At 47.7% G+C, this 27,192-nt stretch overlaps 4 protein-coding genes and 1 long non-coding RNA gene across 20 annotated transcripts in view; 3 read left to right on the top strand and 2 right to left on the bottom strand.

Moving 5' to 3' along the window:
• The window catches only part of Nckx30C (solute carrier family 24 member Nckx30C), a 51,445-nt gene that overhangs the window by 17,868 nt on the left and 6,385 nt on the right, over positions 1–27,192 (bottom strand). For 6 of the 16 annotated variants that reach the window (XM_015180259.2, XM_033379324.1, XM_033379322.1 and 3 more), the window contains exons 1-3: positions 17,413–17,512; positions 13,268–15,337; positions 3,930–4,546 (exon numbers count right to left, since the gene is read on the bottom strand). In XM_015180259.2, the coding sequence (XP_015035745.2) occupies positions 3,930–4,546; positions 13,268–14,237 (1,587 nt within the window). In that variant the 5' untranslated portion in view covers positions 14,238–15,337; positions 17,413–17,512. Of the gene's footprint in view, positions 1–3,929; positions 4,547–13,267; positions 15,338–17,383; positions 17,514–27,192 lie in introns of those variants that run through there. The other 10 variants (XR_004469029.1, XM_033379329.1, XM_033379330.1 and 7 more) reach the window with 7 other exon arrangements.
• On the top strand, positions 731–1,988 carry LOC4817057 (uncharacterized). Its single transcript, XM_001356328.4, has one exon. It carries the CDS (start codon positions 1,096–1,098, stop codon positions 1,705–1,707), a length of 612 nt encoding a protein of 203 aa, XP_001356364.2. The 5' UTR covers positions 731–1,095; the 3' UTR covers positions 1,708–1,988.
• On the top strand, positions 7,146–7,791 carry LOC4817471 (uncharacterized). Its single transcript, XM_001356327.3, has one exon. It carries the CDS (start codon positions 7,194–7,196, stop codon positions 7,581–7,583), a length of 390 nt encoding a protein of 129 aa, XP_001356363.2. The 5' UTR covers positions 7,146–7,193; the 3' UTR covers positions 7,584–7,791.
• On the top strand, positions 18,073–18,739 carry LOC117183907 (uncharacterized). The gene is made up of 2 exons (XR_004469031.1): positions 18,073–18,436; positions 18,509–18,739. It is a non-coding gene; the product is annotated as an uncharacterized lncRNA (long non-coding RNA).
• Cyp4e3 (Cytochrome P450 4e3) lies at positions 18,993–21,123 on the bottom strand. Its single transcript, XM_001356325.4, has 5 exons — positions 20,916–21,123; positions 20,216–20,675; positions 19,787–20,156; positions 19,550–19,721; positions 18,993–19,482 (listed from the first exon to the last, which is right to left on the bottom strand). Exons 1-5 carry the CDS (start codon positions 21,073–21,075, stop codon positions 19,064–19,066), a joined length of 1,581 nt encoding a protein of 526 aa, XP_001356361.3. The 5' UTR covers positions 21,076–21,123; the 3' UTR covers positions 18,993–19,063.

Below are 27,192 nucleotides of genomic sequence, written 5' to 3'. Positions count from 1 at the left end.
CACTCACTCATCTCTGACGCAAAACCAGAAGACACCTGCGAAATCCGATCTTAAAAGAGGGAATATCTCAAAGCAGAGAGAGCTCTCTCTCCCTCTGGACTTAATCACCTTGAACCCGTACTAAAGTGAGATCTGTCAGCTGCTTCTGATTGATTTTGACACTGAAATGAGCCACAATTAATGGTGGACTATCTGTATTACACAGAGACGGAGCTGCAGCCAGAGCCAAAGACCGAGTATGAAATCACGTTGAAAGCATTTTATAATGTCGAAAATTCATCACCCAATCGAAGACGGAGACAATGACTCTGTGTTGGAGCGGGACAGAAGACAGCAGGGCAACGTAAGTTACCAAAGCGCTTAAATCACATAATGAATTATTTAAGTTCAGCATGAATCATTCTCAGCAACAATTTTGAAAAAAAATACTCAATTTACCAGCTTGAAAATTTCGCCTGCTGAATTTGAGTATTCGAGTCAAGAGGGCGACCTGAGAGGCTTACCAAATGATCTAAGAAATGCAAATTGTAAAGCAAACAAACAATAAATGAGACCCGACTCACACTTGAGCTCAATTTGTCACTCAACCAGTTTGTCGTTTTCGAAATGAAATGCAATCGGATCGGATTCGGAATCGGAAGAAGTAGCTGCCTGACGCCCAGAGGGTGACCCCGAAACCAGTTCCAAGAAATATCGTAGATATTCCTGGTACTGGGGACTCGATTTTGACGTAGGCATATTTTGTTTACATACAATCCGTGTTTGGAATAGTGAACGATTAAAGATAAAGCCACTCGCGACTGATAAACAACATCTTGATCGCTGATCGCTGCTCGCCGTTCGTCGATCGTTGGATCGACCCGAAGCGAAGCAAGCGCTTCGTCTAAAACCGCTGAGACCGCTGACTGCATCGATCAGTGCGGTCGACTGGCGTTGTAATTTTTTTATATAGCGGGCTTTTGCGCACTCCGTGCATCATTTAGTAACGAAGCTTAAACCGAACCGCATCGCTCTGAAGCTCTTAAGCGCGCGCGCTCTCCTTCCCCGCGGAACCAACGAGAACCAACATCGACTAGAACTACAACAACAGCGAGAATGTTTCAAAAAAGGATTATCGAACTTATTGTGGTGCTGCTGTACTGGATGGTCATCACGCCGGCGGTCTACAAGATATGCAAGGACAAGAACATAATCCAGGTGGACATGAACCACCTGCTGGATACCGTGGCCGAGCACTGCACCTTCGGCCTGTGCCTGATGGTGGGATACGTGATCCTCTACCGGATAGTGATCTTCATCTACATGAAGCTCAAGGTCTGCGACATCCAGATGTGGCACAACCTGAAGAAGACCCAAGACGACCCCGAGGCAAACTTGAGCAAGAAGTCCCACTACCAGGCCGTGTCCACGGAGAACATCGACACTGTGGACAGTGGAAAGAAAAGACCCATGACCCCCAGGATGATAAGGACCATCAGCAATCCGCTGCTCATCGAGAGCGACCTGGCCCGCATCCACGTCAAGCACGAGACACGCCCCCTGCAGAGTGCCACCCTTCCGAGGCTGCAGCACGCCCAGGTCCACGCCAGTCCGAGTCCTAGCCTGAGAAGTGCCCCGCCAGTGCCCAGGCAACCAGCGAACGTCTACAACCAAGGAGTTATAATGTCGCCGAAGGTACTGATGCCAGGACATCCAGACAGGGTCTAGAGACAGACTCTTTTTCCATTAAGAAGGAGTACGAGGTCCATTCCAAGTATTAGCTACAGCCCAAAGATCGAGAAGACAATCGAAATACCACGAAATTAGTCAATCATCACAGCACAAAGCTCTTCCTGCAACAGGAAGAGCTCGAATAGTGTTCATTCGAGTGAACTTTAGTTAGCGAAATGTATTATATATTTATTATTAGTCGTAAGACTCCCTTTTGTTATGTGAGTAAGTTTAGAATCTCGCTTTATTCTTAATAAAAAAAGAATATTTTCAAAACAGCCTGAACCGCAATCCAAATGAATCAATCAAACAAAGGGATTAATCTACGTTGGAAAGATATGAGTGGAGTTCAAAGAAAGGAAGAATGTACGAGCATTCCAGAATTATCGAGGCATTATCCTATCCCATAAGTTTCATTGCCAAAATAGGGCATCGCCCCCACCCACCCAGTACCAAAGTAGCAAAGTTTTCGCCACAAAATGAAAGTGTGCTATAACAAATGAAATGTGTGTGCGAATGAGATGGATGTTTGTACGGAGCAAGAAGCGTGGAATATAATAAAAGAAACAAAACTCAAAACTGTTCTACGCATGCGCACGCGTTCTCTCTCACTCATTCCATTCTCACTCCGCTCCCACTTGCACTCGCACTGGCAGTCTGCATGCGACGGACGACTGGTTCGTGTCTCGGCTCAAGATCAAGTTCAAGCTGTGTGCAAAGTTTCTTTTTGGGCTTTAGATTTACTTTACTTTCATGCAGAAGAAGAGTTTTGTTCTCTACGGATCGTGATCGTGTGAGGAGGATATAGTGTACATATGCCTGTGTCGGTGTGTGGTCTCAGCTGTGTAAGTGAGTGTCTGGGGGTGTGTCTGCTCAGGTGTGTGGGTGTCTCTTAGGGTGTTAGGGTGTTCAAGTCGAAAAGACGCATAGCAAATCAAACTTTGACTAACAAATGATTCGAAGCTAAGTACTAAAGAAGAAATAAGGAGTTCAACTAGTGATCGATAGAAAGAGTAGTTGAAAGAATAGTTATAGTATAATAATAATAATAATAATCAGAATAATCATAAATATTAGTAGAAATTGGAGATGGAAGGCAGTCGGTGGTACTAACCAGTTGGCAGATGTTCGGTTCGGTACTAGAAAGTTCTGACTAAGTTTGCTGTATTAAACTAGGGTTATACAAACCCGAAGAGTCCCTCCCAATCAATTCCCTATCATAATGATAGTCTAGGTTATTGGTTCTACTGCGAGAATCTACTAGAAAATTGATCGACGTAGATTCAAGTAGCGGATCAAACTGGCATTTATATTTCCGTATATATATTTGAGGATATAAATTGCGCCATCAGGTGTAAAAATAACCCTCTCTAGTCTTAAACAGGTTTGATATTACTAGGTACACAATATAGCTATTTTTCCCTAGACACTTGAAGAAACCGGTTTTCCAGGGGGGGAAAGACCCCAAAGATGGGTCTAGAAATGCCATATGAATAAATCGTATTTCGGATTTCCGATTTCAGTTTTTAATGAAACCAAGAGTGGGTCAAGGCACTGGAGAGAGGTCCGCTTTCAGTTCCTGGACCTGTTTTCAGATCGGACTCACTCGAAATGCGGTGTCACAGGTGAAATTTGAGTCGAACTCTCGGGACTCAGAGGCTGAGTTATTAAGTCGTGCTTTCAATGTCACAGCAAAGATCTCTTAGTCATGGACGTTTCATCGGCGATTGCAACAACAACCCGCCCTTAGTCATAGCAGCTTAAACACCTGCCAACTGGTTAGTGCCTGGCACGCGCCGACTGCTCGAATGAGATTGGGAGACAGATGGCGATGGAAGATGGGATGGATCAGAATGGGAGATGGAGATGGGGGGTTAGTGGGGGGCTTAGGGGATAAAAAGGATGGAAAAACATACACAAAACGAAAATCAAAAACGAAATTTCGTTCCTGGCAAAGGATCTTCGTTTTCGTTTTACTCTTTGATTCTTTTCTTTTCATTTGGCACACAAAATTTTGGCTTTCAATTTCGCTTTCTCTTTTACGTTTACGATTTTCTTGATTTACGTTTTTTGTAATTGTTTTTTTTTTAGTTTCTCTTTTTTTTTGGTTTTGTTTAATTTTCAAGAAAGAGAGAGAGAGAGAGATTTTGTTGGATTTTTTTTTTTTTTGATTGATTTGATTTGATTTTTTGTTGCAAAAAAACTTCCCAACTACTTACTGCTGGCATAAGTTGATCTGTACTTCGGACGCGAGTCACCTTGTTTTTGGTAATCAACTTCTTGACGCACTGCTCCACCTCGACGTTCCACTTCATGAAGGTCACGTAGGCGATGTAGATGGTGAACAGGATGAGGGCCTCCCACCAGAAGATGCGATTGTCGCGGAAGAAGTAGATCAGCACCAGGAGGCTGATGCTGTAGAATGAGCAGTCGCGGAAGAGGGGCCACCAGGTGAGGGAGAGCACCGTCTTCGAGAAGAGGGCGCACATCCCGATCACGAACAGTATGTTGAAGACGGCCGAACCAACGATCGTACCAATGCCAACGTCGTCGAACGACACGAAAACGCCAATCACACTTGTGAAGAGCTCGGGGGCACTGCCACCCGCCGCCATGAAAGTCGCGCCGGCCACATCGTCTGTAATGCCGAGCTTTTCAATGATTACGTCAAGGGAAGGCACGAAGAATTCATCGCAGACAATTGCCAGCGCCACAAACATATAGATTACTCCAATGATGTGCAGGATGACAGCGCCGTTTTCAAGCTGTTCTTTCGTGAATAGATCTTTCGGGAATAGTGGCGTTTTCGTGATGGTCGAGTTCTCGCTGTGAGTGTCTGTAAAATATTCAGAAAGGAAACAAAAATAGGATTAGTATTTGCTAAACAGCCAAATAGTCACGGGGAATGAAATCAAACGCTTCTTAGTTGTAATAGTAGCTAGCGGTAAAAACAGCTAACAAAACGCATTGAAATCGTCTTCCTCAGTTTTCTGACAAATTTGTCATTTTACTGACCTTTACCTTTAATAGTGCTACCCCCTCCTCTATGACAATCCATCCCCCATTAGACATCCTCAATTAAGTGGCTCGACCTTTTGGAAATCGTTGGCAGAACTCCCTTGTTGCATGCGGCACCTTTTGTGTGCGATTTTCATGGGCAATTATCTTTGGAGCAAATTATGCAGCAGCACATTTTGCAACAATTAACAAATTGCACTTATTCGCGCTGCCAACCGTCGAAGTCGATGTTGATGTGGATGATGATGATGTAGATATACTGGCGGTAGATGTGGATGTTGAATGGTAAATGTTGGTAATGTAAATGTTTATCAACCATTTGCACTGTGAGCAATCATTTTGGCGCGTGTGCCGAGCAAATAATTGACGCGGCTTTAATCGCTCGCGTGGCTCGTCGTCGTCGTCGCCGTCGCCGTCGTTGTCGTCGTCGTCGATCGCGACTTGACTGATTCATGGCATATTTACACACACCCCTCGGAGCTATCAGAGTGTGTCCTCCTTCTATATACTTTTATGGATATCTTAGAGCGATTAGAGGCGCCACAAAATGCGTGAGGAGTTGAAAGACTGCATTAGCAGCCACAGGAGCGGTGTCAGAGGCTGAAATAGAGCACTCCATACGGAGGTTGACTCACTTTGCGGTTGGAACGGGGACAGACAGGCTGGCAGACAGACAAAGAAATTTTCTCTAGAACCGGTTCCTGATTCTCGCGCATTTGCATGCAGCTAACGGAGAACGGACCCCATCGCCAGCCGCCGCCACACCCACTCAATTCTGTGTGGGGGGGGTGGTGGGCGGACACTCCAGACCCAAAGCCCGATGCCCGCTGGGAGGGTGAGCCACAAATGAATGATTCTTATGAATCACCTGCCAAATGCTTAATGAGTGACGACGACGACAGCTCTCGAAGGCGATTGAATTGAAAATTGTTCATGTTTCAGGCAGCACAGGCTGCGTACATATTCGAGCCCTCGCTCTGGGTGTGTGAGCTAGTGCCCTGCATATCAAAAGTGGAGCATCGGCCCAGGCCCCAGTGCTTGGGTAATTTGCAAATGGGAACAGACTCTTTTGAAGTGAGTTACTCACTCGGCTATGAGTTGGTCAATGATTGGGACAGGGGCCGAAGACCAAAGCATCCAAATCTGAAGAACTGATGAAGCGCCTACAAGTCATACGAAATATCATAGCAAATAATACTAGATATCTCATGGTAATGAATCACATAGACCCACTCTCTTATCGGGCTCGTAAAGAGCAAGAAAACGCTAGATATTCGCATTGTTTGCACTCATTACTCACAGCCCGTTATGTGGGGGATAAAGCAGATAAAGCCCACACTCATGAATAAGATATTTCTTGAGGGAACTTCGAGATCCAACTTCTATTCAAACTCTTCCTTTCATTAAAGATTTAATATTAATCATCAGATGCCCCAAAAGTACTACCGATTTCGCAATTTACGAATGATTTCTAGGGGTAATGGGCTATAGATCTAATCGAAGAACCGCCTCTCGAAGTTGGTCATCAAATTGTTATTGGCGCAATTGCGAAGGTAACAAAATAATGACTATTAAATATTATTTATTATTTTTTGCTTTTCTTATGATTATTTATTGCCATTGCCCATGTGGGCGTCTGCCTCGATGGCTGCCTGCTGCCTTCTTTCAGTCCCCCTCATTCCCGGGCCGAGGAGAGGGAAACCAGTTTCGAGTGCCGCTATTGGAATGGCACTACAATTTGACTAAGCGACTGCAGCAGCAGCAGAAGTCGTGCCCAAAGCCCCGTCAGAAAGCTTCTAGAGCACATATGCTAGCGATGGTGGCGTGAAGGAACGTGATAAGGGAGTGGGCGGGATACTGCAGTAGAAGTGCCGGAGTGGCGGGCTCTTATCAACGTTCATTCAATATTTAAGCTGAGAAATTTCGGAAAGCTGGAAAATACCATTTGCTAGCGATGGTAGCGTGACAAGGCACGAGTGCACTTGAAACTATGGAAATTATTAGCATAGACCTGTGAGAAGGGGTTCCTTCTGAGTTCTGTCCTCATCAATATGCTAATTTATTCGATGACTGATTCGATGTACTTCAGTTAGCGATGGTCGCGTGACTACTCACGAGAGTTTATATTTCGTTGGGGAAAGGCCCATCACACATCAATTCACTTAACGAATTTGTGGCCAATCAATGGGTAATTTTTGGTCGCGGATCGTGACTTGATTTATACGTAGTCTCAGCAACTCCCATCACCATGCACACAGCCCTCTCCCGTCTCGGGGATGCGTCATCGTGCGACTGAGACGCGTTGTTTACGGAGCAGCAACCGAAAACGAAACGAAACGTAACAAGAGAACAAAACCACAGAGCAAACAAGCCTCTGCCTCTGCTGCTGCCACAGCCGCTGCCTCCGGCTGGCACTCGCATTCTGAATTCGCAATCAGTTGCAAAGTGGAACCCGATTCGCCCAGATGGCAGCCACAGTCAGTCACAGTTCCAGCCATGGTTACGGCCAGGAGCCGCTCTTCGTTAGCCGAGCCACCATTCAGCTGCAGTTGAGGTCGCCTGCTCCCCCCGGGCCTGCTGCCCCGCCGCGCATCTACGAGTGGCACACACAGGTCGCGACGCCACCCACGCCTACGGCCAGCCCCAGCCCCACCCCAGAGGCGGCGGAAACGGCAGCGAAATGCATTAAGCAGGCGGGGAGTGCGGCCCATGCGGCCACGCCCAAGCGATACACGCCCCCGCGGATAATGGGGACCGAAGCGAAGCGCAAGAATCTGCCCCAGACCCTGGGCAACTTCTTCGAGGTGGAGCGGTACGAGAGTGGCTGGAATCGCGTGACAAAGAGAGACTTCTAGGAGGATGCAGAGGAGGAGGCCTAATCGATTAACTCAACCCATTAAGTGCCAGGAGCCGGAGCTGCAGTGAAAAAACGAGAAAGTGAAGTTCCATAGCCAAAATTCCAATTTATACGAGTATTCCCCAGAAACCCAAATCTACACCCAAACCCTATCTATTGTCGATATTTATAAGCAAAGGAAAACCCCCCCGAATATTTATGATAAAGCAATAAACGTATTATTTGATAGATCGAGTGGAATTCTTCTTCCTCTTCTGTTTTGAGCTCCCAGTGGGTTAAACGTCATTAGGCGGCTGATAAGACCAGTGACCCGTAACCCGTAAAAAGAGAGGCTTTCAGGCTTGTTCGCTTTATTTTCCTTTCCGCTACGTCATCAATGTGCATAAATCACGGCTGAACAAACGCACGAAAATTACACAAACGATAGCGGGAACGAGAGCGGGAACGGGAACGGGAGCGGGAACCGGAGCAGGAGCGAGCAATGGAATGGTGGAACAACAACAAAAGTAATAGTAAAAGTTAATAGTAAAAGAAGAAAAAGAAAAAGCGTTTGCCATGGCCGGAAGTTCATTATGGGAGCTCGTAGCACCCGAAGCGGAAGCGGCCCCTAGCAAACATACACCACACACAACCCACCCACCGACCCGCCGCTACGAGTGCGAGCAGTACGAGTGGTACATGCACCCCTGTGTGGAACGTATGAAACGTGTGGTACGATAGTGTCCGCAGTTTTCACGCTTCGCTCTGACCCGCAGTGTTCGCTGGCTCTAGTCTGCCGTGAAAGCAGCTGCTAATTTATCAGAGAGACAGCGCGCTTTGGCACGAACGGAACGGAACGGCACGGCGGTGCAAGAGTTTCAAGGTGGCTCTGGGGAATCGATTAGCCCGGCCAAAATCAGACCGAAACCAAGCGAAACGTGCAATGCACATGCAACATACAGCCAGCCAGAGCCAGGGTTGTCAAGTGGCTGTTGAATCAATGCAGGCCTGGGCCTGGGCCTGGCCCACAGACAAGCCTCGTCTCTAGCCTCTAGCCTCTCTAGCAGCCACTCGCCCTGCCGCAGTGTGCTCAATAAACAGTGGGTGGAAGTGGAGGTGGAGGCGCACTTAAGGATTGCCATAGAAAGTTTTATCACGGCTATGAGCAGCTGTCAATGAAGGTTGCCTGATGGCAACCCTTGCTGCCTGCCGCTACCTTTGCTTTGGGGCCACTTTCGAAAGTTATGGCTACCATAACTTGGCATAGTTTTCGGGCCCAAAAAACACACATGAGTGGGCCGCATTTTAGCCTAATCAAACCGTTTCGTCCCCAGGGCGATCCCGTTGCGGACCAAGCCCCAAAAGTGCGAACAGAACAGCAGTCTAATGCTACTGCTACACCCTACCATAACATACAACCTAACCATATCATACATGTGCTTGACCCAATTTCAAATGGAATTACACTCATTACATAAACGGCATAAACTGAAAAGGCTACGTTCTTTAATGAGGCACAGCCGGGAAAACATTTCTTCAACTAATTTTCTCAACTTGGAAGAATTTATGGACCCATTAAAGTTTCCCCATGCATAAAAGAGATCTTTAGAAACTTAATTAGAGATTCATTTGAAAGTTTTTCGAGTGCAAAAAACATTGTCATTCATCAAAAACCCATGAATTATTTCTGAATTCACGGCGTAGTCCCAAGAGTAATGAAAATTACCGGAAAGTGACTTACGCTATTTCTCAATGAGTCAGTCAAGGTTTTTCTAAATCAAAATTGAACACAAGACGTACGGAAAACATATTACGAATTCTATGCGGTTTTTGCTCATTCGATTTGCTTTTGATTTGATAGAGAATATGGTATATGGTGTTGGAATGTAAACTGATGTCTAAAATTCATTGATTAACACTTCAGTCTGTCCGATTTACCATTGGAAAACCTGTCCTACGATAAGATAACTTTCTTTGGAGTCTACCATGATATAGGGCTTTCAATGGAACCTGATTCGTATCTTGTTTTGAGTAGAGAGCTGCATCTGAGTGGAAACTGATTCGCTCATTCACTTTTGTGCTGGTTTAATCACCCATAAATAATATCCACTTAAAAATTAACATAATTGAACAAATTTTGATCTAGTATATGCTCGAGAGGTTTTCGATTCGGTATTCGAGAAAGATTTGCTTACGCAGGTGCTGGCGTAGTGCCATTCGATACCGAGACCAGACTACGGATTGCACATTTGATAACCGGTTTCTCAGACAGACAGACAGACCGCAAATCTCCGGATTGAGTGAATCATTGAATGATAACGAAGCGTGCACCTGTCATTGATACCGAGCTGGCAGCCCAGCGAACCCCTCGGGGCTCTCCGTCATGAATCATTCTCGAATCCCTGATAGCTCGGGGCTTGTGGAATATCCACGCATAACTGTTCCGTGTGTTTTTGGGACTGTGATTCCGATTATTCCTGTTGGGAACAGCAGGGTTGCAGGTTACAGATACATTATTCGATTAGCTGAGTCAGGCCCCGAGGAACAGAAGGCCGGAAGCCCAGAAGGGACCCAATTGTGCTGCATGTTGCAGCTGGGATTGAAATTAATGCCGAATCACAGTCGGGGGACAAAACCCCACACAGCACAGCACACAATCGGACCAGCGAGGGACAATTAGTGTGGCCACAAGAAATGGGAGGACCGACGACCGACGACCGAGGACCAAGGACCGAAAGGACATGGAATGGTGATATATACTCGTATGGTTGTGGATGTGGGGGGAGCTTGAGCGGAATGTCAATAATTAAAAAGGCGGGCAAATGTTGTCATTTCAGGACCCCAGAAGCTCACAAAGCAGCAACAAAAACAGGGGAAAAAAATGGCAGAAGGAAGGAAGGAAACGACTTCCTGCCACCCACTCACGAACAAGCCATTTTCTGAGCCCCCCGTCCACCTACCCCTCCCCTGCACGTTCATCGTTTCTCGTGGCTTTTAGCATGCAACTCACACGTCCTTGCCAGGACCTCCTGCTCCTCCTCCTCCCTCACCTCATTCGACGTACCGTTGTTGCTTTTTCCTGTTGTTGGCATTTTGATTTATCGATTTAAATTTGTGTTTAAGGCGCTCCGTGCGTGCTTACTTTTCGGGGGAACGGGCTCTTTTCTTTTCCTTTCGGGCAACTCGTTTTCCGCGTCTCTGCTTCTGTTTCTGCTTCTGTCTCTGTTTTTGTTTTTCTCAATCATTTTTCAAAATGTTTGCATACACATCCATATATATTGTATTTTTTGGCCGCCTGCCGTTTAGGTCGAGGTCTTTACTTAACTTTATATTCTTTTCCTTTTCTCGTTTTTTGTTCAGGGTCTGCCAGCGCTCGGCCCGGGCCCGGGCCCACCCACACGACAAACGTCGCAGTTGAGAGCTTGAAACGTCGTTAACAGCCACGTTTGCGTGTGCTCCACACACACACACACACGCACACACACAGATACACCATAGTCCTGCACACACTTACATAGTATATCTCACGGCTGTGTGTGTGCGAGAAAAGCGGGCTCGCAATTTGGGTCGATGGTAAAATAGAAAAGCCAAAAGCAACGCAAATACATACACACCCCAAAAAACACCACAAACACACACATACACACACATTTCTACTCGCACTCGTAGCCGTAGCCGTAGTCGTAGTCGTACTCGTACCACGTGCATACATACGATACGTGGTATAAAATTTCGAACAAAGGTCGTTGAAGAGAAGACCACTGCCACAGTGCCACATAAAATATATACAAACTCGCACATATATATGTATATAAATATATATATATATATATATACCTACGTATCCCCCCAGATACATACATGTATGTATTTCGGGTGACCTGTACTACTACTACTACTATTCTACTGCTGAGTTATCTGTGGGTGTGTGTGAGGGGGGGGGGCTCTGTCTGCATCTGCATGTGTGTGTGTGTGCTTTTCCATTTTTTGTTTCTCCGAGTTTTTCCCGCTGGTTTCATGTTAATTGCTCGTTGCCTGTCGCTTGTTCCACCAATCTGCGTTAATTTTAAAGCTTGATTTACACACAACACACGTTCATGGTTGAGATACAGATACAGATACATCTACATCCACAGCCATAACATCCAAAACAGAACTGCAGCGGGAAAAAAATAAGGATATTTATGGATGATGTTTCAACTGAATCCATCGATATCCAGTTTCCACGAGTGTAGTGCCACTCTTTTCCTCCTCTCTCAATAGTTTTGTGTGTCACGAATTTCCAATTTCGGTTTCAGGGGGTGGTAAAAGGTGAATAGAGAATGCTGGGATTTGTTGGAGATTTGCCGATTGACATCATCATCATCATCAATGGAATCCACTTAGGGCTATTGCCATTGCACAGTTTATAGGGTGCCATATAGTACTGTACGATTACTGTACGCCGCAGTATGCCTTTGTTCATTCAGCCACTTTCAGACAGAGACAGAGACACAGACACAAACAGGACACGGACATACAGGACCAGACCAGAGACAGCTCTGTTGAGTCATTAAAATGAAAAATGGCTCTAGGGTCCGCACGCCTAAGCAAACAGAGTGCAGTGTTGGGTTTAATTGTTGGCCAAAATGTGACTGCATCGCACACGTGGAGCATGGGAGAACAGAGAGACACGAGACGGGGCCAGAATCAGGGTTAAAAGGTGAGAGAGGGGTGCCAGCTTGACTTTCGCTGATGGGGCTGGAAAAACTGAACCAAAAAAAAAGAGTGCCATGTCGAGTATGTGCACACACATAAATTTATATCATTGTGTGTGCGGCAAGTGTGAGTGCAAAAGTGCAGACAGATGTTCCATTATGTTCATTTGCAGCCGCTTATGCGTCCTGGCCTGCAATGGGGGATAATTTATGTTCACAATATTACGTATACGCAGCTCCGCGTGTTTCGCTTCAGTAGTGGCCACTCCATACGTTACGTATACGCAGTGGCCCCACATAAATATCGTGCATACGCCAACCGTGTGGTCGGTGGAAAAGAAAAGAATAACTATGTGCCGAAGGAAGTACAGCGGAAGCGGCGAAAGAGCCCTTGGCTTCCGTCTTCTACGAAATTACTACATAAATATCACGCATACGCAATGGGGTCCCTCCAGTAAAGTCTGGTTGAGAATTTCAACCAAAGCCGAGCCCTTTCGTTGTCTTTAAATTTAAGATTTTAGTGGCATACGAATGGCAAATGGGCTGCTTGACTTCTTCCACCTTTAGGTATCCTTTCAACCGCAGAACTGTTCGCTTATACGCCTTGTCAGTGTGTGGCATAGATAGTTAGGTGGATGTTGATAGTTGGGATGTCTTGCTTAGAGCTCCCCACGCGACCCCTGAACTTTATTCGATTTGATTTTCTCTCCCCCATTCGGATTCATCTGTGCCCCATGCAAATCAAATTCAATTTTGCTTCTTCTTCAGACTCAGACTTATATGAGCACGAACCGATTCCTCCCCATCCGCTTCTTGTATGCCTCTGTCTCTGCCGCTCATTTAAATACAAGTGCCATTAGTCAGGCTCCTACTCAGACGAGGCGAAGAAGCGTAAATTCCACATGCGAGCATCGTACGCCATGTGGCAGCCTCCGAATCGAAGGATGATTTAAATAAGATGAGGTCGAGGAGATGGAGATGAAGATGGAGGAGGTCTGACACTTACCATTGATACCACGTTGATTGCCAGCATTATCCTCGTCAGAGCCAGGCACTGCATTCATGTTCATCTCCTGGTCCTGCTCCTCCTCCTCGCCGAACATGTGCTCCCCGGACTGGAAGGGGTACATCAGCTCGGCCTCGTCCTCGCCGGATGTCTGGGAGGGCGCCCCCTGATACAAGGGCGGTGCATTAACTCCATTCAGCACATCGTTGTTCTGGTTGTTGTTGTTATTCTGGTTGCTACTGTACGGCTGTTTGGCGGACTTGGGCTTGGCGGCCTCAACGCCAAGACCCTGAGTGGCCAGGCAACAGCCAACCAACAGAATGCAGTAGATCGGCAGGCGGATGCGGCGGCAGCGTTGTGTCTGAGGCTGTGGCTGATGCTGATGCTGAAGCTGTGGCTGTGGCAAGGAACAGCAGCTGCTGGTCAGGGAATGCTCCATTGCGGTTCTGCTTCTTGTCTTTCCTTTCGTTATTGTTGCGGTTTTTCTTGTTGATATTGTATTTAATGTTAATAATACTAAGCGTTTGAAAATATTTACACACTCGTCAAGTATCTTTGCTTGGTGTTGTTCTTTGGGTATTTCAGAGGCTGAGGCTGAGGCCGAGTCTGTGGCTGTTGCAGCTCCTGCCTCGTCCATGCCCCGTAGACGACCCCTTCGACGGCGACTATTGAAATCTATCGTTGTGCTGCTTGTGCTGGTTACGGGCAACATGTTGCTGTGGCACAGAATGTCGGTGCTGTAGCTGCTGTTGCTTCTGCTGCTGCTGCTTCTGTCAGTGGCTAAGGCTAAGGCTAGGGCTCCATGATCTTTAGCTATCGGCTGCCGCTCCTGCTGATCGGCTGCTTCTGTTCCCTCTGCTGCTGCTGCTGCTACTGCTGTTGCTACCGCATGTTCTGCTGCCACTGCTGCTGTATGTTCTGATTGCTGCCTCTGCTGTTGCTGTTTGCTGCATGTTGTTGGCTGCAACATTGGACCCGTTGGAGTGTTGTTTGGTTTTTGGTATTTTGTTTTGTTGGTTGCTGTTTCTGCTGGCAAAACCTTCTGTTTGTTTGTTCTCGTTGTACGCTTTTGATTCTCGACTAAAGTGTTGGAGTTTATCTCTCGCTTAGTCGCTTATTGGATATCGGGGTATCTTCGGGACTCGGATCGGAATCGGGATCGGTATCGGGATCTCCGCGATGCTCGATCTCCCTTTTGTTATCACACAAACTTTTATATATACAACACACTATACATAAATAACAATTAACACGAAACAGACTGTGAGAGCGTGAGACGTGGGACAGACACACAGATTTTAGACGGGGGGGTACAGCGAGAGCGGGACTCGAAATTATGAGGAGTGCGACGTGGGCGATGATGCCACTGCCGCTCCTGCTTCTGCTGCTGCTCCTTCCGCTGCTGCTGCTGCTGCTTCTGCTGCTTCTGCTGCTGTGGCTGCTACTTCCGCTGCTGGCGTGGACATTAGAAGCCGCAGCATTTCTCCTTCCATTTCCAGCAGGCGCGATTTTCCTTTCTCCACCTTCGCCGTCTTCGTCTCCTCCACTCTTTTCTTCTGTTACACTCTTTGTTGCTCCTCTGTTCGCGTATCCCGTTTATAGTCACGGGTTGGCCTGGCCCGCTGCTCCGTTGCTCGCTGTTCTGGCCATTTGTCTGGGGCTATTCCGCTGTCGCTTCCTCTTCCCCTGTGTCCTTTCTATGTGTGTGTGTGTGTGTGTGACTGTGACCGTGTGTCTGTGTGAGTGTGGAAAAGTTTCCCTGAGTTCTGTAGCCGTTGTAGCCGTTGTGGCGGGAGCTGCTGCTGGTGCCTGGTGCCGGAGCCGGAGCTGGACGACAGCACGGTTTGCACTCTGCTAACGTTCTGAGGCCGCCTGGCCGCTGGAAAACCGACGAAGGATACGCGGACACGAGCCTGGAAGCTCATCCAGTCTCTGCTTCCGCTGCTGCTGCTTCCTCTCTCTTTTATGGCAAAAGAATGGGAGAGCTGATGCTGCTTCTGCTGCTGCTGCTGCTGCTGCGCCTGCGTTGCTTTTGTTTACATTTTCAATGTTCGCTCTATAGATGACTGCCTGCCAGAGAAAGGGAGAGAGAGAACAAAAGAGAGAACTTTTAGGGATATTCGTTGGTCGTTTCTCTTTGCTGATTTCCAAGCAAACACTTTCTCTCTCCCGCCTATGCCGCTTATCTGCGAGGCCTTATCGCTGCTTACGCTTCTGCCTTTGCCTTTTCCTCTGCCTTTGCCTTTGGCTTTGCCTCTCCTTTCTCCTCCTTCTTCGCCTATCGCTTTCGTTTTGCTTTCGTTTTCTGCTGTGTTTGTTGTTTTAGCTTACGCTTACAATTTTTACTTTCATTTTGGGTTTAGTAGGTGACTCGCCTGGCCCACAGACCCACAGAGACACAGAGACAGCCCTACGCTGTGGGGCCCACACCCACAAATGGCTGCGCCTTCCCATCGTTTTTTACGGTCCCTGCCTGGCTCAATGTGCGGTTATGTTCATTGTTATGCTTTGAGTAGCATCCCGCTGTTCCTAGACCTTCCCCTGCTCCTCCTTCATCCCCCGCCTAATCTTCTGTCTCTCATCCTATCTATGCCTTTATTTTTAGCCATGGCCCAGAGTTTTAGCCAAGAATTCAACCGTGTGGCATTGTTATTAATTATGTTTTTTCCCTCGTGGTTTTTTGTTTTCCTTTTTTTTTGTTGTTGTTGTTTTTTTTAGCAAATTGCGTAACATTTTGTTCGCTTTCTTTACATAATTGCCTCATCAGACTGATGGAAAAGCCCCACCAGACTTTTTAGGATATGATGTCTACCACAGTTTCCTCTGAGAAACTCGAGAACTTTTTGGCTTCTTTGGTTCTTGGCCGTTGGGTGGGGGTGATGGCTCCCAAATAGTTCCCTTTTCATGCATTCTCAGGATCCGAACATTAATCAAACGCCAACGCGTGGATTTACATAATTTAGTGTGTGTCAAACATTGGAATCTTAGCTTTTGGAAACCTAAGGATTTTCATTCCTTAGGAAATTCTTTAAAATTCTTAAACCTTAAACCTTAAATCTCAGAAACGTAAACTTTAGTCTTCCTTCAATTGATTGTTGTATATATTTTTTACAACTGTCCAGTCTTGATTTAAAATCAAAAAAAAATAAACAGTTGAAGTTAAAATCTAACAGATCTTAATTCCATATATTATCCTCAGAAAGCAACGCCTCATTTATGTAATTTTCCCTCATCGATAGCTTGCCCCAAAAGTATGCCACAGAAGCCCCAACAAAGATCTCCCTGACTGTACGATTCCGTTGGCTAGAAGAAACTCAAAGAACTCTAAGAACATGCTTTGGGTTCCGCCTCGCTAATTGTTATATCATTTGCTTGGGGAAACTTTAAAGGGGCGGGGCGGTGCCACTTTAAGAACGGGGTCGGATACGGTAACGGACTCAGTTGTGGCTCGAGGCCCTGCGGAATGTCTGACTGTTAAATTTTCTTCTTGACTAGCCCGAAACGAGAAAAAGAAATAGAAACAAGCATGGCAGAAAGTAGAACTTTTGCACACAGCCAGAGCAGAAAGCAACGTTTTGACCTCTTTATGAAAAAGGCCTCAAGCACGAGAACGCGCACATACACACAAGACACACACAGTTACACACAGGCACAGGCACGGGCACGGGCACAGGACACAAACGTAGGCTGCCTGCCATTAACGTTTTTGCACTCACACAGACGACCGAAAAGCGCTTTGCCCGTGCCCATGCCCATGCCCGTGCCCCTGCCCGTGCCTGTGCCCGTGCCCCTGCCCCTGCCCGTGGCCATCCGTGCACCACCCTTGTAGCCGTTCTGCGGCTTTTTATTGCTTGATTATATAAAAATTGGCTTTGAATAGGGCTTTCCCAGCATGTTTCTGATTTTCCAAAAAAGGCAATATATAGTATGCGCCCCGATTATTCCAGGATTTGTGCTACGAGTGAATCCGATTTGGGGCTTGCTTTGGTTTGGTTTAAGTTTTTCCTTTGATTTCAAACTGCAATAAATTTTCCAACACCTCACACGGACACGGACACAGTCACACAGACACGAGCACGGGCTGGCACACGGTTAACAGTTTCTGCACACACATACACATAGGGGAGGAGACCCGTTGGACGCACCGTCCGCTCGTTGGTCCTGCGAGGATGTTGTCAGCGCAGCGCCCGAAAACGTTGTAGGGCCCCGACAGGCGACCACGAATCTGGAGGCCCACTGGGCACGAAGCCATTGGAAGACGATTACAAAAGCCGAGCGGTAGCCGACGGAAGCAGCCGACGACAACAGAGAGAGCGGACTTACTTCCACAAATGAATCGGGAGGAGACTCCGGCTCCGGGCTCGACTAATGGGCTCCCGGCTCCTGTCGCCTGCCGTCTCCTGGTAGTGTCTCCTGCTTCTCCGGTGTCGTGTGTCCTGGCTGGTGCCATCTTTTGCTGCTTCGATTTATAATTAATTAATTTACGATGCTTTCCGTTCGCATATATTTGCATTAACCCAAACAGACAAACATATTCTCCGACTCGCTCTCTTTCTTTGGTTAGCTCTCTCGCTCGCTCTCTCTCTCTTAGGTTGCTTCCAGTTTATAGCATACTTTTCGGCTCAGGGAGAGAGCGCGCAGCTGTTTGGGCTCTCCCTCTTCTGTTGGCCTTAGTAGTGCTCCAGGTAGTCTCCTTCCGTCCCCCCTCTTCAAACAAACACCAAAAGAAAGAAAGAAATAAACGTTTGTGCATGCGTTACAAACACTCCAGGGCACACACATACACCCACACGAACGCAATGGGCGACACACACACATACAGATAAAGATAAAAATACACATACAAGCACACTCCGCTCCACTCCACGCACAATTGTATTTTGATTATGCCCGGCTTGGTACGCCGCATACCTCGGATATTTCTACGCACAACAATGCCAACCCCCACCGACCCCAACTCCCAAGCCTCGAAGCCCCAACCCCACGAATCCCAGATCCACATCCACATCCATTCCCACACCCATTGTCATATCAAATATTTACGGAAACAAGCGAGAGAGCGAGCGAAACAAGTTCGGATTCCGACTTTAAGATATGTACGAGTATGTGGAGTACTATTTATCTCTTTCGAAAGTGGAAAACTATGCAGAGAACACCACAGTTTCACGGGTATTTATTATCTGGATATTAGACACGGATTAGCAGGTGAAAATCGAATAACTCCATTGCCAATCCGATTAGGAAAGTGTTTTGTTGGGATCAATAAAAGCCAGAGAAGTCGGCGAACACAACTCATTTGAAAGCCGAAAATGAAGACCTTTTGTGTGGGCGCACTCGTAATTCTTGGACTCTCTGGGGCCATGGCAAATATTGGAGTAGGATGGTCTTTCAAAAAGAAATAAAATGTTGCGTTCAAAATAAAGCCCAACAGATGCATTTCAAGGAACGCGCTCAATAAACCTACGACTTTGATTGAGTGTATTATTAATAAGAAATATATAGTTTGGGAATGCTTAGGGTAGATCTCCTAAAGCTCTGTAAAGAGCGAACATAATCAGGAATCTGAACAGCAGACTGTTTCGCCAACAGTTCGTTTAATCAGACATACATTCTGAATTCGATTTGGTTGGGAATTGTTTCATAAGATACTATTTTAAGACTCCATATGTCAGGACTCTTTGGTAATCTACGAGTACCAGGAATAATAAAGCACACAACAAACCAATAAAGAGTCGAAGTCGTAATATTATCCATACAGTAATTGGGAAACTAGAAATATAATAGTAGAGAGCCCAACTAGTGTCGTCGCTCTTTGAGGCGCAGATGGAGCCCATTATCAGACTTGAGGGTGAGCACGGCGGACAGAATGGGATCGTATTTGTGTCGACCCGCCTCCCGCTTCTGCTTCTCGGCGGGCGACAGCCCCAGGTAGGTGTTTAACTGGCCATCGGTGGAGAGGAGCTCGTCGACGGCGGGCAGCACCTCGAAGGAGCGCACAAGCTTTGAGATCACGGTCTTCAGCTCCAGGAGGGCGAACTTCTGTCCGATGCAGTTGCGTGGACCGGCACTGAAGGGCACGTACTCGAAGGGGCCGGGCTTCTCCTCCTCGAACCGCTCCGGGCGGAAGTGGTGGGGATCCTTGAAGATGCGATCGTTGTAGCCGAGCAAAACGAGCGCCAGATTGATAGTTGTACCCTTGGGCACGAGCGTGCCATCTGTAAAGGGAGACGACAAGTTTCGATTGGGTGTTCCTCTGGCAGGATGCTTGAAGCGTCCGCTTACTGATCATGTAGTCCTTGTCGGCATAGCGGCCAATCATGGGCACACTGGGATACACCCGCTGGGCCTCCTTGATGAACAGGTCGAGGTACTTCATCTGCGCTATCTCCTGGAACGTGGCGTCTCTGTCCAGTTCGCTGCCCATGACATTGCACTGCTCCTGGTACATCTTTTGCTGCGGTTTGAAATAAGTCTTTAGCCGAGCGGCAGGAATACTGAAGGACTTGGCCGCTCAAATACCTGGGCCTCTGGGTGCCTGGAGAGGAGATAGCCGGCAAAGGCCACTCCAGAGGTGGTGGTGTCGTGGCCCTCGAACATGAAGGTGGACACCTCCTCGTAGATCTCCTGGCGTGTCAGCGGACGCCCGTCGACGGTCGACGAGAGCAGCGTGTCCAGGAAGGCCATCTTCTTCCGCGGAGAGGAGGAGTCCGAGTCCGAGCTATTCTGTCCCGCCTGCAGCGTCTCCACACGCTTCTCAATGATGTCGTAGGTGAAGTCCTGCAGCGTCTTCAGCGTCCGCTGGTATCCCGCATACTCGGGCGACAGGCTGTAGATGCGGTTGGAGCGCTTGAACGGATGGAAGGCCCGCATGTTGACGCTGAGGCACATGCTGTGGGACCGAGGATTAGTTTGGGATTCGAAGCAACGCCGCCCCAGCACACCACTCACTCTTTGAAGGCCTGCACAATGGCGGAGTTGCGGTGCTCCATCGCATTGATGGGCACCCCCATGGCCGTGTCGCAGATGACGTCCAGCGTGAGGTAGTGGGCGTGGTCCTGGAAGTCGATGATGCTGCCCCCGGCGGCATCGCGCCTCAGTTGGGCGATGAACTTGGTGGAGTTCTCGTTCATCACCTCGTGGAAGTCCTGCAGGATGTTGAAGTGGAACGAGGGCGTGATCATCTTGCGGTGCTTGTGCCACTTGCTCCCATGGCTGGTCAGCAGCCCGTAGCCCAGCCACGGATGCAGCAGCTCGTAGATGGTGGACTTCTGGATCAGCGACTGGCTGTTCAGAATGTACTCCAAGTGCTTCGGATTGGTGACGGCTAAGTGCGGGGTATAGCCTATCCAGAAGACAAAGTTGTCCTTGCCGTACTCTTGCCACCAGTCGAATATCGTCGCGAGTATCTCTGCGGAGCAGTCACGAGAACGAGAGAACGGGAGAACGAGAGCGGAATTAGGTCATTGCGATCTTTGGCACGAGCCCACTTTTGTCGTTTGTTTTTCACCATGTCTAATCACAGTCCGCGAGACAGCGCCAGACCCGCTGATTGTGCTCTTCTTCGACTATCGGACCCTATCGTCTAGACGGGGCATGGACGAGCCCCCTTCGCTAGGGGGCTGATTCCTCTGGAATCATGACGACTAACCTGCGGGAGTGTTGCCTACGCGATTGGCATTGCCCAGCACGGGCACAGGAGCGGGTCCATTGAATACCTTGAGCATCCGCCTGCGACGGCTGGCCCTCAGTTCAAAGTACACGAGAACGAGCAGCGGCAGCGCCAACAAAGCCAAAACAGCCAGCCACATTCTGAATGACGTTCGTAACCGGTTCAGATCGTGGATGAATTAACACCAGACGGAGCGCACGCCTGTCTTTTATACTGCAGACACTCTCGGACCTCGCTCTCTGTTCTCCGCTCACGCGATCTCTGATTAGACCAGTCGCTGCTGGCGTAGGTGCGATCGGTGATACTCTCCTGCGTGTGGGAACGAGATGAATCTCGCTCCGGGTCATACTCCAAAGTTCAGTTCTTTGTAGTATTTGCTTGCACCTGGGACTCCACTTCGTGGAACTTGTTATCTTCAGCCATGACAGGGTATTGATGATTCGACGCCTGACGAGGAATACCATCAGGTTTTTAGGTTTGTTTTCTTGTTTTCTCTGGTGTTTTCTCTCTTTTTTTTCTCTGTCTGGCCGAGAGTTGGTGGACTTTGTACCTGTTTGTTTTGTGCTGCCAGCCAAACGGACAGACAGACAGACAGAAAGACAGACAGACTCCCAGACGAGGCTAAGCCTCGTATCAGTATCAGTAGAGGGGCTCGGCATTGCGGGTTCTGCGACCAAGTATCATTTATTTGCAGGCCTCATAAAACTGCCAAAATATATATCATTTGTAATTATAATTTGTGGAAGGTGGCACATCCCATCCTGGCCGCAGGAGATGGCGTCAAGTCGAACTCTGAACAAAAGAGTTCCCTACAACAATAGAGCAGATGAACAGATGGGCTTGGCATGCGGGCATCTGCTTAATAAACCATATAATATGAGTATTAATCAAGGGCTGAGCATTGACTTTTCATGTGCCACAGAGAGATGGGCACGTGACACGAAGCAAGCCACAGGCAAACATTTCCCGTAGCACTTTTCCCCCTCACGTTTGCATCTCCCTTTGGGAGGCCATAAATCAAATCCATGGAAAAAACGAAAAGGAAAGCAAAAAGAAAAAGAAAAACAGGGAAAAGTTTTGCACAGTGTGAACCTGGGGATCGGGGCAACGTAGGAACGGGAGAATGGGAATGGCTTTTATGGCATTTGTTTGGGGCTTCTGTAATTCGCTTGACATCTCAATGCTGCTTAATGCCCAAACTTATAACTGGGCGAAAATTTTAATGAATGACGTAGTCATCATCATCATCAGCAGCAGCAGCAGCAAAGGCAGCAGAAACAGCAGCAAGGTCGACTCTCGCCACCACCCACTAGCCCCCACCCTGTCAAGGACATGTTTGGAACTGAGGCTGGAGGTTTCGGGGCAGGGACAGGGGCTGCTGCTGCTGCTGGTGCTGGGGGACAAACAAACAATTTCAATGAACTTTGATAAATCGGTGCCAGGCGAAGGACGAGTCCGAATAAAACACAGTTGGGGCATTCATTCTGCTCGACTGCTCTGCTGCTCTGCTGCTCCGCTTCCTATTTCCGGTTCCCATTTGGTTTCTATATTTGGGACTGCCTGCCGCTGAATGTTCAGTGATTATGTAAATTGTTCTGGCCATTTGTTCGGCAGCTTCCCCCGTCCAAATGAATTTATTTTCAGGCCCATCGATTGCAGGGGCTATTATGGGCATAGTATTCCACTCAATCCTCTAGGGCTTATACTCCTGCTCCTAGAGAGGCCTGCCCCGGCCCCCTGCCTCCTGCCTATTTCCCTCTCGCATGCGAAACGAAGGAGGATTCTCTGGGGTGCCGCAAAGTATGCAAAAGTATCTTTGGGATCCAATCTTTCGGCTAATCATTTCGTGGAAGGGGGCACACATGTCGTATACGCAATTAGCAATCGCAGAATTGGCCCTGACTTTTGCTGCCTGCTGCCTGGTTTAATGCATTTCAGTTTCAGCCACAAGAAAGACGTAAATATTGCGCATACACCACGTTGTGAGCACGCAATCCTGCATAACATGTTTAGCACACGTTCAAAGAGAAACCCCAGCCCGAACCAGCAGCGGCAGCAGCAGCAGAGAGACACGGAGACGATACGGAGAAACCACATTTACTAGCCACTTAAAAGAGAGAACTCCCATGTGGCCGTCCATCCACCCATCGTTCAACCCCTCGAAAAACTATGCAAAAGGCTAAGGCAGCCAAACCAGCCCCTCCCTCCAGTGGCAGCAGCAGCGGCAGTGGCAGCAGCAGCAGCCCCCATAAAAAGCTGTATAGAATGTTGCAATCAGTTAATTTAAGTGCAGGCCAGGCCAACACACGAACAAAAAGAATGAGACGATGCCGAACGATGGAGAGGAAGGAAGGAAGGAGGAAGAACAGGCCAAAGGAACAGCCGTAGCAGCAGCGGCAACAACGAAAAGAAAAATGGAAATTTCAATGCGAAAATATACAAATAAATGTATGTATGTATATTTGCGTATATTAGCTTACGAGTGTGTGTGTGTGTGCGTATCCATGTATGTGTGTGTGTCTAAACAAACACGCACACGGCGGGGGCCACGACGCACAGTGGGTCAAGTTCCACTTTGAGTGGAATCATCCCCAAAAGGACGGGGAGGAAGGACCGCTGAAAGTTGCCTTGGGCCGAAAAGCAAGGTAGATTTCATAGTGGGGTAAGGCCCGCCCTCGTGTCCCTCTTTGGCTCTGTTTGAGTGCTCTCCAGCATCTGCTCGCGGGTACCCCGAAGGCTGTGGGGCTGCTCCCTGGCACAGCCTCACCCTCTTTTCAATATACCCTGCTGAGCCACAACTAAACACACACAAACAGATACATATACATTCTAATACTAATACATGCGGCACAAAGCACAAGTGGCTACTAATGCAAATAATTTACAAGTAGCAAATGTGGGCGGCAAACGCCAGCAGCAGCAGCAGCAGCATGACAGCAGCCAACGTCAGCAGAGAGTAACGGGGAGGAGTGGAGGGAGGGAAAGGACAAAACAAAAACGAAAGAAAAGCAGAAGCAAAAGAAAAAGAAAAAGAAAGAGAAACACACACAAAATAAACGACACACAAAATGTCGTCAACAAAAAGAAATATAAAATACACAAAAACAGCAGCAACAAAAGAAAAAAGAAGAGACGAGAAAGAAAAGAGGAGGAAGCGCAGGCAAGAAGAGGAGGAGGAAGAGCCGAGGGAGGAGGAGGAGGAGGAGGAGGAGGAGGAGGAAGAGGAGAACGACCAGCGGGCACAGGCGGATAAAACAGTGGAAGAAGGAAGGTCGGGTAAAAAGGACATTATGCGTCTTTTCACATTTGAGAAAAGGACAAATTTGTAAGGACAAGTGTAAGTGAAGGAAACCGTAACAAACACTCACACACCAATACAAATATACAGCAGGACACACACACTCATAAACGAATGCCGCAAATGTTTCGAGACCCTACGCCCCAGCCCACGCCCCCTTCTGGAGGCTGTCGAGAGAAAATCAATGGCAGACCATGAATCAAGATCAGGTCGGAAAAGGCCAGCGTAGCCTTTATTTGGGGAGAACCCCGCTATAATAGTGGAATCGCTTATGGGATAAAATTCCCAGAATATCCCTGAATATTATAGTTATTTTGGGTTAAATGTTAAATGCTGACGATCTTTCTTCAGTCATCACTTGGCGGGTCTTCAAGGATGACATCCCTTAGACAGAGAGGCCTGGCCTGCTCCTGCAGCCCCATCCGTGATGTTGCCATGGTGTTACCTTCTGTGGCAACATTTTATCAATTTATCTGAGAGATAAGTTTTGCTGCATAAGCATAAAATAAACAAAATAGAGAGAAAATAAAAGAAAGCAAAACTCTCCAGCCACCATCCAACAAGAACAAGAAATGCTGAAAGCGGAAAAGTGGAAAGTGCTTTAATTTTTGGCTGACTGACTTTTCACAAGTTTCGCGGTAAACGGGTGTCGGGTATCGGGTGTCGGGTGCCGGTGCCGGGCAGCAGGGGGGAGTCCAAGGGGATATTCTTGGAAATGGGGAAATGGAGAAAGTGGGGGTCTGGCGACCAGGGATGGTGCCGCATCGTCGCTGGCGATGGCGATGGCGTTGGCGCGTGGAGGTAATTGAAGTGACGTTTATGAATGTCATCCGTCAAGCACTCAAGGACATTTACATACAAACCCGCACTCACACACAAAGCTAGAGAGAGAGAGAGAGGCACACACACACACACACACACATACGATGGGTCGCGGAGGGACACGCGTGGTGGTGGGGTATTTGGTTGCTTGACAGATGCGAGAGCCACACAGATTTTTTTGTTGTTGTTGTGTGTTTGTATACCCGTTAGTCGCCGATGAAGAAATACAGGGGGTATTCGTGGCTGGCCGACCGATATGCTTTCGAAAGATCAACCATCGAACCCATCAGACATTTCCCTGTAGAAATCCCTGTATCTCTGAGAATCAATTTTGCAAGCAGCCACAATTATGAAGATACAAGGTTATAATTTTGTAGAATACCTCACAAGTTATAGAAGAAGAATTTATAGAAGTTCCAGTTTAATTTTTTTTAGGTATTCCCTTGAATTTTTCCCTCGAACAAAGTGCAATCTCTAAGATACATATATTCATATCTAATTAGCGGGTATCCCATATTGTCTATACGTTCTTCCTTGTAGTATATTCCTTTTTTCTCTACGTTTTTATAGACAAACTCACCCACACAGCCTAGAGACAGGGCAGGACACTCACCACACCAATGCAAACATGAGTTGTCGTCGTCGCCGGCGTCCTCCATGGAGGATGCGAGTGCCAGAAGAGAGAGAGGGAGAGAGAGGGGGGACAGGAACGGGCGAGGGGCCAGTGTATGTTTCTCCTTGTGGTTGTGTGTGTGAAACAATTTAAAAATAAATACAAGAAACTAGCGCAGAACGTGACGGTGGTGGGGTGGGGAGGATGCCGGAGTGGGTGGGGTGGTAGAGCGAGGGCAGAATGATAGATTGAGAGGAAGCTCTGCGCTGAAGTCCTCGCTTACAGCTCTTCGACTGTGGCGGGGGGCGGCATGAGATATGGGGCATGTGGGGATCCACGAGAATAGTTTGAATTGACAAAGGCTTCCCCCAAAATCCATATATCATTGTCTTGTTTGTGACGCTGATGAGCCGAGATTTGTTTATGCCCAGCATCTAGTATGTGTCCTGGACAGACGGCAGGAAGGAAGGAAGGATGGAACGATAGAGGATGTCCTATCGATGTCATCTGCTGACAGCTCGATACTCTTTCATCTCTGAATAATCGATTCCATCCATATATCATTCGGATCATAATCAGAATCAGATGCAGATGCAGATCCCCTTTCATCTCCCATTTGGTATCTCATTGGAACTCTTGGCATCACCCACGCAGAGGCTGAGGCAGAGGCAGATGCAGAGGCAATTCATCCAATGCTTCTTCCTGAGCATGCATACGATTCGTATAGTATATACTCTGGCAGGCCTTGCTGTAAGGCTAGGGCCTCCTACAATACGAGTATATGTATGTATGTATGTCCCTGTCGCTATATAGTGGCAGCCCACTTGGCTTGTCTACTAATTAAAATGCATGCAATAACCTGAAGCCTTTGTTGCCCAGGCAGTTGCTGTTGCCATTCCTCAGACTAAGGCTGAGGCTGAGGCACTGGCTCCTGTTGTTGTCCGCCCCATGCGTAGAAGGACGAAGCAGCAACAGTAACAGCAACAGCAACAGCAGCGTTGACAATTTGCACAAAGTGCTCAGACATGTCAGAGGGCTGGGCAGGACAGGGGCGGCAGGATAACATTTATTAAGGCTAACAACTCGTAAGGTAAAATGGGACCAAGATGCGAATCACGTGTTCGTTTCTTGTTTCAACCCATTTCTTGCAGTGCAATCTCTCATCTATTGATAGGCCTGTGCCTGTGCCTCTCCACGCCGAAAGCAAAATACATTTTTAATTGTCCATCAAAGGCGACTATTTATAAAACAAAAGATTCCAAAATGTCCTTGCTCGCTAATCTCAAGGGAGAACTACACACACACACGATCTACAGACAGGGGTGCAAAGGGAGGGATCTGCATATAGACACACTGGAGACACCCCACCACATTTTACAGTGTTTACCCCACGGTGCGATATGCATATTTAATGACATTTGCCGACGATTTGCGCTCGAAAGCAATTTGAAAGCCCCAAAACGCAGGCAGCAACAGTTGCAAATGCAACAGAATCGCCTGTTGTTGCCCCTCACGTGTGCAGC

This window comes from Drosophila pseudoobscura, chromosome 4, assembly GCF_009870125.1.
Source record: "Drosophila pseudoobscura strain MV-25-SWS-2005 chromosome 4, UCI_Dpse_MV25, whole genome shotgun sequence".
NCBI lineage: Eukaryota > Metazoa > Arthropoda > Insecta > Diptera > Drosophilidae > Drosophila > Drosophila pseudoobscura.
Note: the sequence above shows the minus strand (reverse complement) of the source record. Positions and strands in the feature narration are given on the sequence as shown.